Raw genomic sequence first — 17,604 nt, 5'->3', positions numbered from 1 at the left:
AGGAAATGCAAAGATGTAATGATGAAGTGCACATATGCAGTGAAAATGGAAATCAAATGAATGTTGTAATGCAGTGCAAGAATGCTGGGAAACAGAAAATGCAAAGATGTAGTAATGAAATGCACAAATGCAGTGAAACAGGAAACAGAATGAATGTTGTGAAACATGAGCTTTATACCAGGTGTAATAAAAATTGGTGTTGTGTTGTAAAGAGAATGTCGATACATAGGAGATATCATGCAATGAATGAAAGAAAGAAAAGCTAATGCCCAATGAATAGATGTTGCAGAAATGACTAAATGATAGATGATAGGATGTCGAATCAAATGCTAATATACGCAGAATGCAACAAATCTAAAGTGAAAAGAGGATGCAATGCATATATGATGCTATAGATATGATGGAATGCTGATGAACAGATAGGTACATGATAATATGAGAAGCTTTACTAATATGTTGTAATGAAATGTTGATAAAAGCAATTGATGATATAAGTAAAACGAGATGTTGTTAGAGGACTATAATGAAATGTCGAACTATAATGGAAGGTTAATGAGACTGCAAAATGAAATGTAGATATTGCTGTAATGAAAATGAAAAGGGGCAGATGCCTGATGTTATTATGCACAAAATATGATTGATACAACAGATCAATTGACACAAACATTGACGATGAAGATGCATTGAATGGAAATGACGTAGTGAGCGATGTGATCAAATGAGAGCAGATCTTATTGTAATTCAAAAGGAGATTTTCACTATAAGTCAAATGCAAATCCGACTTTAAGTTAGAGTAAAGCATTTTCATGATAAATTGAATACAAACCCTCATAGGAAATAAAAAAAGATGGAATTCACAACAATATCGAATCAGAGGCATCAGATGTTGTCGCCAAATGCTGCTGAATCAGATCCTATACCAGATGAACAATATAGAATGCGATGATGATGCAGGATGGACAACAATGAATATGAAATATGATGGAAAATAAAAGAAAATGCTAAATCAAAATGCACAGATGACGATGGAATGGAAACACAGTGCAACCGCTGAGATGCAATTCAGATCGGCGTAAGCAAAATGCAAAGATGTTGTGCTGAAATGCAAAAATGCTGTGATGAAATGCAAAAGGTGTTATGATGAAATGCAATGAGATTCAAATGCCGTGAGATTCAATGAACAAATTAGATGCAAGCGGATCTCACGACAAATGCTAACCTGATTTCACAGCAAAACAAAGCATTTTCACAGTAAATCATAACAAGTTTTCACGGTAAAATCAAATGCAGAAAAGGATTTCACAGTGAAATAAGAGGATTTCACGGTGAATCAAATGTAAATCTGATTTTGAATCAGCATCATATGCTGATTTACACTCTCACAAGTAAATCAAAAGAGACATCCACGATAAAGTAGAGGAATATTTTACAGCAAATTAGAGGAGATCCGATTTCAGTTGAGTGAAGCATTTCACGGCTGATGCAGAAATCTGTGAAATGTTGAGGCTCAACAGTTTCTGGATTGAATCTGATTCAATTGCATATGCTATGCTACATCGAATTGATGCAAATGAAACCTACTGATGCTGATGCTATGCGAATGATATAAGAACCAAAAAGCATTTTGATATACAGAAAAGATGCAATGGACTACCCGTAGATTCATATAAGCCAACACACACAGCTATGGAATCGTCAGCAATTGATGTAGATTTATGCAGATTAGCTGGAGCGGATCAAGGAAGAGAAGGTTGTCTTCTCAATGTTATTTGTTGAGGAGTAGATCCAAAGCCTCCGGTGAGGAAGAAGGAAGGAGAATGAAAGAGGAAGAAGAAAGGAGGGAAAAGAAAAGAAGAAGAGGGAAAAAATCGGAGGGAAGAGGGAGAAAAAAGATTGGAAGGGAGAGGGACGTGTTTCTCTTCTTTTGAAAGATCAAACCCCCTTTTTTTTCTCTCCTTTACATGAGTTTATAAAGGAGAGGGTGGTTAAAAAAAATTCAAAAATGCCCCTTCCAAGTTTTAAAATTTTTAAAAAGGGGTTAGTTGCAAAAATTTTCTGAAAATCCCCCTTTTATTTAACCTAAACCCACTTTTATAAAGCTTTATGAAATTTTGCCTTTTTATTTTTATTTTTTGAAATTAATCCAAGAAAATGCTATAAGAAATACAAGTGACTTAGGAAGTGGGTCCCAGGGTCAGAAAAAGTAATTTTGGAAAATCTAGGGTGTTTACAGTGTCCAAATGACAAAATCCTTATACCATTACTTATTTGAGCAAATATAGTAGAAAATATTGATTTGAAATCAATTTAATATGCTAAATTTTTTAATTAAATCTCCCAGACACATTATATTTAAAAACATTGTCATTCAACTACCCATAAAAATTGTTCAAAAATAGACAATTAAATAGTCAAATGAGTATCAAATTAAAATCAGACAAGTAGCCCCCGAGATCTCGAAAACATTAGTCACTTACAACCCACTCAAAACATCCTGCATTTGCTCCACAGATCACATGCTAGAAAACATTTTATTTTGAAAGCATGAGACTTTGAAGAGTCTCAGTAAGATTCACACAGCTAATGCAAGATATAATATATAAAGCTTACATAGTATGCATCAATCACCAAAGTGCAACATTGAATATTTAATAGGCAGATAAACGATTAAACTGAGAGTTCATGCATTCATGATTCTAAAAATGCACATAAGCATGATATAACAATTTCAAGCATGCATAATTATATTATGATTAAAATTAAGACATTCAATCATATGCATGAATCCACCTAATCATATGAGTATAAATAAAAGAACAGAAAAGTAAAGTAAGTAAGTATTTTAAGTTCCACTTGATTACCAAAAAGCCTATTGGGTGTGTGTAGCCCTCTACAAAACAGACTAGACTACTTAGGTGTTTATTATGCTATAGTGTAACTTTTATAAAAATAAATTTTAAAACAATATTTCAATAAAACTCTCGTGCAAACTATACACTAAATAATAAAAATATATTAGCTTACACTAGTGGTAAGACCAGGTCGAACTCAGGGAATGAAATAAGGCAATGCACAATTCACTTGAATTATTCACTTTATTAATATCTAAAAAATAGAAGAATTATAATGACTACAAGTTTATAAATAACAAATAATAAATAATAAAATCCTAATCTAAACTTTGGGACTCTGATGTTAGCTAAATAAGCCACAAAATTAATCTTCACTACCCGCCCTCCTTCTTATGCATTCAAACCTGTAAAATAACCTAAACTATGTAGACTCGAATAATAAAGTTAGTATCTAATCTACTTAACACTAAAGCAAGGATTAACTCAAATAATAATCAATTTAATGAAATAACTGACAACTAAAGATCTAACTAATAAAGCAATAGAAATGCACTTAATAAAATGCAATTAAACTAATGCTAACATGAAGGAAATTACAACTACACTACAAAAGATAATGAATCAAACAATTAAGTAATTAACGAAATAATTAGCTAAATTAATCTAATTAAATTGCTAATTTCTAACTAAATAACAAAACCTATTCTAATCTGAAAATACTCAGAAAAATAACAGAATTAAAATTAACACCTAATTCTAAATGAAATTACTAAACTACCCTAACTACTAGTCAAGCAAGGCAATTCAGGACAGATTCTGGGAGATCAGGATTTTAAAAATGTAAACGGGCTCAGATGGACATAAAATTTTAAAGAGATATTCTGGAAACACTCAAGAACCAAACCCAATTTACAGAGTTTAAAAATTCTTCCGAAATCTACAGAAAATTATTTGTGAATTTATGGAAATGCCCCTTGATAGCAACGAATCAAAACAGTAATTTCTACAGAACCAGTTTCCGAACTCAAATTCATTACCTGACTAAATCAAAATGAAAAATTCTGAAATTTGGCAGAGACTCAGTAGACATACTGATGAACTCAGTGTAAAATTTTTAAGTCAAAACTCATTGAAAACATACATGAAATGATGACCTTAAGTTGACTAAAAATCTGAATTCTGCAGAGTTTACTATTTTGGCTTTGCTTGACTAATTAATTAACTAAAAGTATAAAAAAAAAGAACTAATTAATAAAAACTTAATTATTGCTAAGAAGAATAGAAAATGCATGAATTCAAACCTAATCTAAAGCAGAGAAATAAATAAAATAATTAAGAAATAAAGCAACGACAATTACTTACTAAATATGATACAATTACACTAACAAATCTAAGCATTTATCAATAAATTCTAAATAAACTAAATTACTCAATTAAACTAAACACATTAACTAATTAAAAATTAAACCCTAATAAACTAAGCATGAAAGGAATATAAATGCATAAAATCAAAACACAAATATAATATGTGAAACTAGATTAACTTACGTAAATACATGAAGATTACACAACTACTAACTAAGCTAAGCATAGACTAACTAACACTTATACTAAGAAAATAACTCATATAACTTAAGATAATAAAAGTAAACTAACCTAAGGTACTTAACGTAGACTATAATAAATTAACATGAATTTAAAACTAAACTAACTTAAAACAATTTAAAACTAAATTAAGTTGACTAAACCTAATTAGGGCACAAGGAGCGGTTTTTGAATTGATTTGAGATTTGATTGCTCACGCCCCTTAGTGGACCCCACTAAGAACTAAATACACATAACTAAAATAAGATTTGTTTAAACAAATAAGTAAAGGAGAAAATAAATAAATTATGAAAAATAAGTTACTAAAAATAATTCAGAAAAGTAAGAAAGGAAATAATTGAAAAGCAAAATTGAAAAACGTCTAAGCTAATTAAAGATTTCCTAAATTACTTACCCTAATCAACAAGGAATCAAAATATAGAAATTATCTTAAAAGTCAAAATAATAAATATAATTAAAACTAGAGAAAGCAATTAAATAGATTACCTAAAATAACCCACTACATGATTTTGAATAGATCCTAATCACTAAACCTTAATTACCAATTTAAGCCTTACTAAAATTAAAACAATGGAATGAAATTTGGAACTTAATCTAAGAATTTAAAATAAGAAAACAATTAAAATTTCAAGAAAAAAATGACTCAACTTGCCTAAATTAACGCACTACACAATTTTGACTAACCCTTAATCACTAAACCCTAATTAAAACAAAACAAGCAAAATATGAAAACTATCTTATGAATTCAAAATAGGAATCTAACCTAAAAAATAAAAAATGGAAAGTAAACTAAGACTTAAAAAAAAGGTACCAATTACTTACCTAAAGTAGTACTAGCCGATTTTTACACCCTAATTCGAAGTCAATGCTTACTAAAAACAAAATGCAAAATTCGTGTAACCACTATACTAATTAATGACTCAATGACTTGACAAAAATGTTAACCTAATTCTAATTAACTAACTTAACCTAACTAGATTAAATACAAATTAATGACACAATAAAAAAAATTAAAACAAACTATACTACTCAACTAATGAGAGAATACCGAATATAGACTAACACACTAACTACTTGACTGTATCTAATTTTAAATATGTAGCAAACTAAAATAAAATTTGACAAATCTAATGTTAATTCACTTGTTAAAATATGGTGAAAACAGAATTAAAAAGTTATTAAAATTAATATTAAGACTAACTAGTAAATTAGTATTAACTAGCCACTAATTTAACCGCGCCACTAACCCTAAATCAGCTATTCACTAACCAATGCTACAAGTTGGATCTAGTTGTAGCTAGATCACAACCAGACTCTCAAAATATATACGATGGAAATTCAATTAACTAAAAGTAAAATAAAAATTAATAATAAAACATGTATATCATGCACATCAATCAACTGATTGATTCATAGAAATCGAATCGGTTGGATTTGATTCAATCAGTTAAATAGTGGATTCAAGATTGGTTCTTGCTCATACAAGAACTCGATCAAAACAGAATTTTAGACTGTAAAAAAATTGAAATATGGACTGATAAGGACCACCACGACAGACTCAGGACTAAACTTAAGACACGATGCTACACACTTCTAACTAGAAGAAAAGGGGTGTGAAGACTTACCTCTCGGCTTGTCCAATGAGTTGGGGGAGAACACGATTGGTTGATGGAGTTGGGAAGCACACCCCTTCACGTCTTGGAGGTCTGCAACTTATCTTCAAGAGCTGCAACTTTTCGACAACCGAATTGCGGAGGGGAAGGCTGGTGTTGGAAGCATAGAAGGAGGCTCGGTTGAAGAGAGGACACAGCCGGATCTTCGATGGTGGTAAACGATACGCCAAATCTGAGTTTGAATCTATCCAAAAAAAAATCAACACCTGCAAAACAAATTGCAGCACACACACAAGAAAGACACCTACAAAATGGAGGAAAGAAAAGAAAAAGGGAGAAGGGAATTAAGAAGATAAAAAAATCAAAATGGTGGAGGGGTGAGAGAGTGGAAGGAGGAGAGAGAAGTGGAATAGGTGGGGGGGATTTTTTTTTCAATGCTCAAAAAATGTTGAACACTTAGGGTTTGTATCTATTTAAGTCAATTAAAATATTTCCTAATTCTAAAAGCTACCTAAAGACAAAATTAATTTTAACTAAAGACTAAAACTCTTTACTATTTACAACTACCTAAGTGCTTGATACAAAGGGGGTTTTTGATAAAAGTTCATAGAGTGCACCTTAAATCAGTGGGTTTATAGATATTTTGGGTTTGGATCTAGTTTATGATTCAATATTTCACCTTTGGATAGGATCTGGATCCAATTTACCTTGCAGTTCACTCCAATTACTCTAAAAATGCTCTAATTCTTTCGTTTTAGCTCGGATTTGAGTGAAATTTGAATTATGGCTTCTTTGCACCTAAATACATAATTACATGAGTTTTTATCCTTCAAAATACATAAAAATACATGAATAATATATAAAAATAGTATACATTTCATGCATCATCATGCTATGTATTTTAATTTCTCGAGTAACTGACCGAGTCATCCCCCCAAAAGCAGAGCCAGGTCGTGAGACATAGCGGCGTGCTCAGAGAGAATCAGCTTGGAAGAATGTCTTCATGTCATATGATGATCATGATCACTCACTTCTGAAGAAGTCTTAAGGACATGCCCACCTAGGATAAAAGTGACAATCCTGGTCCTCTTAAATTCTTTAGGTTGGGGGACCGTCGAGGCATTTTCTCTCGCATCATAATAAGAAAGAAAAGGCCCAGTGAGTTTCATACCACCTACCCTCTCTAAGGTAGACCACAAAATATTCTAGTTTAGTACACCTCGGTAAAGTCACACCCGAAAGCCTACCCAGGGTTATCTTATTAATTAGGTCATAAGTAAATGCTTCTACCATTTAGGATAGTGCATTGCCATCTCATTGTTTCCTCTTTGGAACCATAAATTGGCATTTTGTTGAGCACCCAAATGCCCATGCAACCCTGTGAGATTTCAATCATCTTGCATGCATTTCATAAATACTGCATCTCAAAGCATTACATGCATTCTCATAAACAATAAATGATATAAACATGCTATTCAACAATTTATTCATGCAGTATCACTTAATTTTTAGTAAATAAAAATTAGCATGCATTATTAGCACAAATATGAATCGATCTATGAACCACAGTTCTAAATCACTGACAAATTATTTAGGTCCCGTGGCTAGAGTAGCCAAAAACTGTACAACTAAAACATGTTTTGCCAAATCACAATGCAATCAACATGTTCATATTCACTTTTCACATGCTTTGCAAATATAATCATGCTCATGCTCAACTTATCATAAATATAAATATATTTAAGCTGTCATAAATGGATTTACTCATAAATCTTAAATACAATTTGTGTAAGAACCTATTTATCAGAAACAAGGCATCCTTACTCCAAAACCATAACTTACCAATAGTGATCGAACTCACCTCTATCTCTATCATAAATATTTACATCAGATATGATATAATTCAAAATTGAATTTGTAAATTTTTTAAAGAAAATATCAAAACATAATTAGAGCCACAAACCCCGACTTTCTTAATAAGAGCTCTCATAAACCCTCATCGAGCAAATCGACATGACTTGATTAATATCTTAATTTCACAGTAACTCAAATTATATCAGATCTGATTAAAATACCCATGATAACAGATTGCATCAATAAATCTATTACAACTAGCCCATAACAAAAAACACATAAGTCAATTTTTTCTCAGTCTAGGCCCCTATGAGCCCAAATCAGAATGGCTTATATGTTTTTAATTATGTTTAGTTGTATCCATGCTTACATCACATAATTTAATCTACTAAAAATAACATATCGCATATAAAATCACCATATTTTTACTGTGGCTTCTTGTATCTGTAAAGAATACAACCTAATAAGCCAATCTTAAAAATAATGAGTACAAAAATAATTAAAAATATTTTACAGAACCCTATTCTGATAGAGTTTCAAACAAGAATCTATAAACTGCAAGATTTTTATCAGATTAATGTTTTCCTTGGAATTTATATAAAATGTTTTTGATAAAACCCTTTTTAAATAGTCTCTTATTATGTGTTAGACTTCACTCAAAAGTTTTATAAAATATTTGAAGTGATTTTGCTTGGGCGTTTATACCTTTCATCAGAGATAGGTCAAAACAGTCCTGTAACTAGAGCCTGAAACTGAATCTCTGTTAGGATGGACATTTCTTCCTCAATATGAATCCAAATCAACTAAAATAAGATTCTAAAATCTAGCCCAAGATGAGTAGATTAACCCAATTTTTTTATTTAGATTTTTTGGACCAATATTCGAAGAGATATTAAATTATTTCCAAAACTACTCGATAATAATATATCAGTCATCTTAGACTTAGATTTCTCAGAAAATGTTTTTGTTAAAAATCTTCTTGAGACCATAAGACTTTTGAATCTCAGTATTTTTTATTTAATCAGATCCAATAAGTGTTAACTTATGAATATCATTAACAATAAATACATTATGGCTGAATCTAACCTGAATCAACAAAGAAACCTTATTTAGACATGCTTTTCAAAATTGTTTTGATGAAAAACCCATGATTCACTTTTTGTAAATCCAAATAACAATTTATTTATAAAGAAAAATGTATATAATAAATCCAGACATGTAAATATACTTCTAAAATAAAATAGTATTCATATATGCATGCTTAATGTATGTATAAAGCATCTATTACGTAAATCTTACTTGAAAATTTGATAGATCCTTTAAACAAAAAGGAAATTGGGTAGTTCGATCTCTACACCACCACAACCACCAAAGTTTTTGCAGGTTTAATGGCTAGTCACCACAACTTTAGACATCCTAGACATGTTTAGGAGAAGAGGAAGAAGAAGAACCAAAAAGAAAAAGATGAGAGAGATAGGGAGAGGGAAAGAATTTTCTGAAAAAATGAGAGTGGCGTGTGAGAGGGGGTATAAATAACCCTCTCAATAAGCCCTAGCCCTAATTGGTGAAGGACTCTTCCCTCCAAAATCATTTGGAGACGGAGAGGAGTCCTTTCTAAGAGTGACTCGATCTTCTAGACTACTTCCTCAAATTATATTTGATTTTTTTAAAAATTTATTTGATTAAGATTATTAGGTTTGACTATTCTATAACTAACCACTAACAAAACCTAACTAATGTTATATATTCAAAAGGTGTGGGATGTCCCACCTTCTTTAATATCTTAATTAATAATTTAATTAAATTTTTTAATTAAAAATCTTAATTATCACTTTTATTTATTTATCTAAATTAAAACTAGAGAAGACTTAACTCATATGGACTCTTGGATCAAAATGGGGGTCCACATAGGACATCCCCTATGAGGGTCTAATCCATAACCATTGGATCAAATTCATATTTTAAATTGGGTCCAATTCAAATATCGCCTTAGATCCATATTTGATCCAAATGCCGAATTTAGATCCAAAACCAAAGTCTAAGATCTAAAATTACTCTTACTCGTTTAGTCTTCATACTTTAGCTTTTTCAATTATTCTTGCAATATTCTTTATAACTTGAGATAAAAATTCATAATTAATCGAAATCAAAAAAATCAAGAAATTGCAATTATAGGCATAAATACAACAATAATTCATCATTTATTCATTTTAATTATAAAAAAAATCACAGGTTTTACAGTCAGAGTGCTAAAAGAGGGATGAATGCTACATAGGAAGGTCAGTGGCCTTGACGGTAAGAGGAATGATAAGGATTTGAAAAACCAACATCAGTAATCAGTTTGGGGATTGGGACCACAAGCCCACCGCATGGCAAAACCCTAAGCAACTGTGAAAGTTTGAATGAAGAATGTCTTCGTCTAAGCGTTATTGTATATATAACATCACATATGAGACTAATACATATAGATCCTCAAGATTAATATATGCACATCTCCTCAGCTACACGTTTAATAGTTGTCGACATATTATGAATGAACAAGTGAATTCAGAATGATCCAATGAATCCACTAACCTTCTTTTAATTAAATACCATCACATATGTGACTAATAAATATACATCTCTTTAGTTATGCATTTAATGGTTACTGATCTCTTATGAATGAGTGAGTGATTTTAGAACAATCCAATGAATCCACTAACCTCCTATTAAATACCATTAGATTTGTGACTAATAGATGTGCATCTCCTCAGCTATGTGTTTAATGGTTGTTGACCTCTTATGAATGAGTAACCGCTTATTAAGTACCATCACGTCAATAGATGCACATCTCCTCAGCTAGGCATTTAATGATGGTTGACCTCTTATGAACGAGTGAGTGAATTTAGAATGATCCAATGACTATGCTAACCTCCAATTAAATACCAACATCGAGACTAATAGATGGAGATCTCCTTAATTGTGCTTAAACAAGCTATGAATCTTATATGAAAGATGTGCCTAAATATATGCTGACCTTAAGACATCTCCTAGTATTTCTCATAAAAATATGAACCACTTTGGGTAGGAGATGCGCAACATCCTGGTGCGAATGTTGCAAGTTAGTGTAAAACACCTAAAAAGGGTAAAATGGTCCAAAAAAGTTGAAAATTGACATTTGTGGATAAGTAGAGAAATTTGGTGAATTAGTAGGTATCTGCGTAAACACAAAAAATTTTGTGGATAGTACGGTCATTTTCTAGAAGAATTTCTTGTAATGTTATGACAAGTATAATTTATTGCACAAAAACTTTGCAATGAAAATGATGTTGCTTTTTCATTGAAACAAATTCAGCACAAAGCATGTTCACACACACAAGCGTGTTGCTTCTGGATGTACAATCGGATTCGGGCCCTTCAATGGCAGGTCCATCACCCGTGTAAGGGAAATTTGAAGATTGGACATGGATCCTATTCAACAAGTTCATTCTTTTTCTTAGGGGAAATTTCGTTGTCTTTTTTTAGGTAAAATTTCGAAAAACTCTCTCAATTAACACTCTACAGTTATTTGGTGATATGAAACAAATTGTCATCGGTTTTTGGAATATGAAATACATTTATAGAATGAACCCACAATTTTATTATGGTGGATCATAATGGAAAGACCTATTCTACATAAACTTAGTGTGTCTTTACGAAGAATTAAAAGACAAATATTTTCCGTAAGACTTTCTTTAGCCATCCAACAAAGCAAAGGAGCCACGGAAGTTTATTTAGATAATAATACATAGATAATAGCAACTAATACTATCTACATCTTTCACACTTAAGCTTAATTTTGTCCCAAATACTCTTTACTTCAGTACTTTTCTTTATTCAAAGCAAGAGGTTTTTAGGCTTATACTCTTTAGGACCACACAAGCCAACCAAAGTCTTCTTTCTTTGGCTGCTCTGCCATTCCATAAACCTCTGCAAAATAGTTCGAGCCGTCGCCATCGTTGCTTTCGACGCGAAGCTCCTCATCTGAAGAACACCTCCTCTCATCATCTTCTTCTGATTGTACTGCTTCCATGCTCATATAGCTCAGAAAGCTTGAATTCCCGCTATCAAAAAGATGGGGGCCTTCGTCATCCGCAACCGTGCTTCCGCCGGGGCTTACACCATCATCTTCATCCTTGAACCTCAGGTTGACGGGACCGGTTTCCGGTGATGGGATATCGGTTTTCTGGCTTCCCATCTCCTTTGCTCTCAATTTCTCTTGCAGTGACACAACCTGCACTCGGGATGTTAAAACTATTAAGTGGTGCATGGCGGACTAAAAAGACAAACTAGTATTCATGATTCATCAGCATGTTTGTGCACCGTCCATCTCTGTCACCTACTCAATCAGAGATACAAGATGGTATGGTGGCAGACCCTAGTGGATCCCACTACATGGTGGGGCCCTCGGGTGTTCCAAAACCGTGCATCGTTTTTTAGATCAGAGTGTTTTAGGTGGATGATGATGATGATGATGATGATGATGATGATGATGTGTCACAAACCATGTTGCTTGGCCGCATCTCTCCATGTGAATGCACTGATCCTTCACAAACAGGGAACAAACACTGGGTGTTGACTTTTTTTTTTGACGAAAATGACCTTGGACCGATGAAATCTAAGCAAGGATCCTGTGGCCCCCACCTGCTAGGGGCATCCATTTTTCATAAATTATATATATGGTATATATACACGCTGCCTTCTTTTTGGTTGGTTAGGTCAGACCTTTTTAAAAATTATAGTTTTAGGTGTTTTATGGTAGATCTGAACCATTAGATATATTTATCATTGTTTATTTATTAAGATGCAAGCTTTGTTTCGAATGAATTTAATGCAAAATTATAAATATTTTATCATCAGATTTTAGTATAATATTAACCATTTATTTTTTACCTTTAAAATAATAATTTGAGCAAAAAAAGATGTTTTAGGTTAAACTCGATTATGCCTCGAATCTGGTCATATATTTTTTTTACCCAGTTCCATCCTGGATCCGACTGGACACCAGCATATTAGTTCTTGATCCAACCTGAAGCATGATGAAAATTACATTTAGCCACTCAACTTTTGCCTGATATTTAAAAGATACCCTCATATTTTTTTGAAAATACGATTTAGCCACTCACCCAACTACTTTTCACTGTCAAATAGAGACTTCAGTTGGAACATCCCAGGTTAACCCTGAGTTGTAGATAATAAAATTACTGGACTACCCTTGTAATAAAATATGCAAAATACGTATTTTTTCAAACTAAAGGTTAAAAATGATTTTTCGTACGAATCTTAACCATGAAGTTAACCTTGGCTTAGATCAATATTTGACAATTGTGCTCAAAAGATGGGTCCTTATATGTCTTGTTACGAGACTCTTTCTGAAATATCAGGCAAAGATTGAGGTGGTAAATGGAATTTTTGTTATTCCAACCTGGTGAAAATTGTATTTCTGAAAAGAGATTTCAAGCCTAGAGGCACGTTCTTAAGATCGCTATCTTTAGAACTTCAATCGCCACACTCCAGAAATTCCGAAGATGCGAAAAAGGGTTTTGTTACGATTGAGTTCCCAGGATACAACTAGGCTTGAACCTCAAGAGAGTCACTGTTTCGCAAGAACAGATGACCTCTACCACACATGAACTCTGCAAGCCAAATCGAGAAGAAAGAAAGGAGAAAACTGGAGAGTCAGAGATTCTGATCATCTTCAAAGACGAAAATAGAAGAATTTATAGACTTTTAGAGTGGCCAAAACATTTTGCGATAAATGAGATAAATGGCCATAAATCTGACGGTTTGAAAATAGGACGAAAAGATACCTGAACGGTCACCCACCTTTGACTGTTAATCAAAGGCCTCCAAAACCGTCCAACAGTCACAAAGCGCCTTAAACTCAATATAAATGATATTAAAACTTTTCAAACGGCCAGATATCTTAAAACCGAAAAATCAAAATGGATATTTGCGCCTCATATACACCTCGCACCGCTGCGAGCGTGCGAAGTGCAAAGTGCGCCATCAAAACGCCTCAAGCGCACGTCTGTTGTTGCACGATGCACAGCAACGTCCGCAAGCCACCCATGGACACAAAGCTTACCAAAGTAAAGAATAAATAACAAAGTCTATATTTAAACAACTTGAAAAACTGATTTCTCTTAGATATGAGACTAAACTTTTTAAAACACTTTTGGTGAAAAGAAATCATCAATTTTAAAACTTTCCTAACAATTTTGACTATACATCATCAACCATATGCGATAGTTATGGGTCAGATTCAGAGCCACAGGAGGGCCTGGTTTCTGAGTCCAGCAACTGGAATATATTTCACTTGGAAAAAACAGGTGGGCATTTTGGGATAGTTTTTTAGTTTTTTCACTTGAGGTGGAGTGGAAAAGCATTTGTTTCTTTTGATTTTATATAAAAAAAAAGAGAAGAAAAGGCAAAATAGAGGTGTGACTCGGCTGGTTGGATGAACTGGATTGGGCGATCTGATACGGTACGTACCTCAGATCTGAGCCTCTCGTTCTCCTTGACCAGGCCCTGGTAGTCCGAAAACAACGAGTCGTACGCCGACTTGAGGAGGTCGTAGTCCTGCTCGAGCTGCTTGGTCTTTGACCGGGCCCGCCGGTTCTGGAACCAGACCGCAACCTGTCTCGGTTGGAGCCCGAGTTTCTTCGCCAGCTGGAACTTTCGTTCCGGTTCGAGCTTGTTCTCGGCCTCGAAGCTCCTCTCTAGCAGGTGGACCTGCCCCTGAGTGAGCCTCCGCTTCTTCTCCGTAGCATATTCCTCGACCAGCTCGTCGTCCATCATCTCATCTGTCATGCCGTAGAACGAACGCTGCTGCAGCGCCTTGTCCATGGTGATCATTGGCCGAGATTCTGAAGACGGCATTGGAACATGCCAGTTTGTCAAGGGCACTTTTGGAAAATCAACTTTTCTTTTTATTATCTTAACCAAGCTTTTTATTTTTAACACAGTGACAAACTTAGGAAGCGTTTGCTAAGGGGGGTAAAACAAGGAGAATTGTCATAAATACCCTTGACAAATTTCAAAAAGACTAACATGCCCTCAATTAATTCTGATCTCCATTTTTTTGTCCTAGAGGTTGGTGTGGTGGTTCCAGTAAGGCGACCCCGTTCATAATAAGACTAAGGTCAGGGCTCTAGCAAATGTTTGTGCATCTCATCAAGGTCATCCTTAGCCTCTGACCATCTAATCTGTGATAGGATCATTGCCAATTTGAGTAAGCCAACCAACTCCCCAAGTGGAGAGGAAAAAAAATGTCCACTAACCTTGTCTTCTTTGGGGATCAAAGATATCTCAAGACCATCTTATGATGGAAGATCGTGTTTGAAGTTTTGTGAGAAGCTTATGTTGTGGACTTCTCGAGGAACTTTATCTGTTTTCTTTTTAGAAATTCGGGGTTCGAAATTGGAAAAGAAAGCAACTTTGGGCAATGAATTAGAACTAGTTCTCTTTTTTTTTGTTGGAAATTAGATTTTCATCTTTAGCTTGCATTCATGAAAGGGAAAAAAGAAGTACCATTAATCGTGCTCACGACAGAGAAAATAGTAACATATTTTATTGAACATAGAACCACTGCATATATAATGATTTAACACATGAATCAGTGGCAAACGATAATTACATCCTATGAATATGAGTTCTAAGAGAATTTTGGTTTATCAAAATTAGGACATGAAACCTTGTTCAGAGAACTTAATTATATTACGGGTTTAAAATAAGGTCAGAAAACTCGCATGGTGTGAGAGGTTGATTGGTTGGTAAGGGTGAGTAACCTATGACCCAGCGTCCCTTGGGTGAAGTTCTCTGCTATTGGAAAACCAAGCAATCACAATTGACAATCACTCTAAGATTAGAAACAAAAAAGGATTAGGAAGATTTGATGCATATGTTACCTTGGAAACCGGGATCGGTGCTCCCCATGTAGATCATATTCCCGGAGCAGCCGTTAAAGAAAAAATGGCCGGCATCCATCTGTCAAAAAGGCTAGAGAGAGAGAGAGAGAGAGAGAGAGAGAGAAACTGTTTGGTGCAGCAACTGAGTGTACATACAACCTTTCAAGATACCACAAGTAACAAAGTCCCTTTTTACTCACTACCACGCTCTTCTTCCACCCTTGATGGTACTAACAATCAACAAACTTGTGACGGAAAAAGCTGGTGCTCCAGAGCAATCGGATCGAGGGCTGTAATGGAGAAAGAGCAAATCCCATCATCAAAAATCCGGCGACCGTCGAGTCCTCCGGCCGACCATCCGAGATATGGTGGAGAGAAGGTGTAAGAACGGTGGTTGGAGTTGGAGGAGACTTTGTGATGGTGGTGGTGCTGGTGGTGAAGGGGGGCGACTAAGAGATCAGACTTTGGGCGATATGCTATAAAATTAGGGAAAACGAATCCACCAGCTTTGTTTTGTTTTGTTTTGTTTTATTTTATTTTTTAAGGGCAATAGCTTGCTTTTGGTTTTCACATTTTTGCGCCTTTTTCAGGTGGTCGGAATCTGACCCACATGGCCCGAAGTGTCAAACCAAACAGAAACCAAATATTACTTTACGTGGCTTTCTTTAGGGTTTTTACGGACGCCATTAACGTGGTCAGCGACACCACCAATGCGGGCATCACTTGCAAAATGACCATCCTGACCTTTTGCTTCCATCTTTCTCAACATATAGCTTTTATTTAGCTGAACAATTGCTAATTGTTCTACAAAACCGAGGTGGGCACTTATAAAACTGTATTTCATCTTTTGGGTGTTTTTCCTAAAATTACATATTTATACCCCAAAAGTTCGTATAGAATTTTCTTATTCCGAGGAGGGGATCTATGTGCTCTAGTGTTGAAATCATGTGATTATTGTCTCTGTTTGATCGGTTTCCAAATCACGCAGTTTCACAATCAACATTATGATATAAATCAAGATATGCAGCAGAATACAAATCATGATTAACAGTAGATCGAAACAGAAACAAGGAGCAGGCATGTCGGTTTCCGCATAATACCAAAATTCAGACTACAACAAATAGATAAACAGTTGCATAGAACACAATAAAAACAATGAAAACATGTTAATACTGTGTAAAAGGCTAAGGCGTACGAAAGTACTTCCCTTAGAGAAGATTCGCCCCCACATACAGTGCAAACAGGATCCGACGTCCTTTCTCCAGGATACAATAGCCTCGACGATCAGAATCGGTGCACTCCGACAGATCGTCCTTCGAAGACAACCTTTTCGAACCGATATTGCAGAAAAACTTCTTCAGGATAAACTCAGCAGAGAGAGAGCAACCGGGAAAGAGAAAACCGCAGACCCTTTCTTTAGAAATCGGTGTGTCTAGGGTCTGCGTAACCTCAGCCCTAAACACGCTTTTATAACCCACCAACGGTTACAAAACGTGGAAGGAGCCCGTTACGGAATCCGAAGCGCCAAGACCCGTTAACGGACTTTAAAGATTCGAGATCCGTTACGGAATCCAAAGAGACAAGACTCTTTAATGGGCACGGACTACGAGGAGAGTATTGATCCGTTATCATTTCTCATAACGCATTAAAGCATCCAAATAAACACAGAAACTTTAAGCAAAAAGGTACTTTGAGCTTGATTGGATATGACCCTAAAAGACCAATTACCCGAACCTGAGCCCGACTCGGCTC

The 17,604-nt window shown here is 34.5% G+C and overlaps 1 protein-coding gene across 1 annotated transcript; it reads right to left on the bottom strand.

Annotated features, from left to right (window-relative positions):
* Positions 1-11,661: 11,661 nt before the first annotated feature.
* Positions 11,662-16,258, bottom strand: LOC149837423 (homeobox-leucine zipper protein HAT5-like). Its single transcript, XM_090007370.1, has 3 exons — positions 15,853-16,258; positions 14,438-14,811; positions 11,662-12,176 (listed from the first exon to the last, which is right to left on the bottom strand). Exons 1-3 carry the CDS (start codon positions 15,929-15,931, stop codon positions 11,811-11,813), a joined length of 819 nt encoding a protein of 272 aa, XP_089863496.1. The 5' UTR covers positions 15,932-16,258; the 3' UTR covers positions 11,662-11,810.
* Between the last annotated feature and the right edge of the window lie 1,346 nt (positions 16,259-17,604).

Source organism: Nuphar pumila, chromosome 5, assembly GCF_984573655.1.
Source record: "Nuphar pumila chromosome 5, dmNupPumi1.hap1.1, whole genome shotgun sequence".
In the NCBI taxonomy this organism is placed as follows: Eukaryota; Viridiplantae; Streptophyta; class Magnoliopsida; order Nymphaeales; family Nymphaeaceae; genus Nuphar; species Nuphar pumila.
Note: the sequence above shows the minus strand (reverse complement) of the source record. Positions and strands in the feature narration are given on the sequence as shown.

Excerpts from the sequence above, each read along its gene's own strand:
- LOC149837423 (XM_090007370.1), bottom strand. The coding sequence starts at position 15,931 with ATGGATGCCGGCCATTTTTTCTTTAACGGCTGCTCCGGGAATATGATC. Across the intron at positions 14,812-15,852 it reads CACCGATCCCGGTTTCCAAG|AATCTCGGCCAATGATCACC; the intron begins GTAACATATGCA and ends TGCCGTCTTCAG. Across the intron at positions 12,177-14,437 it reads ACGAGAGGCTCAGATCTGAG|GTTGTGTCACTGCAAGAGAA; the intron begins GTACGTACCGTA and ends TCCCGAGTGCAG.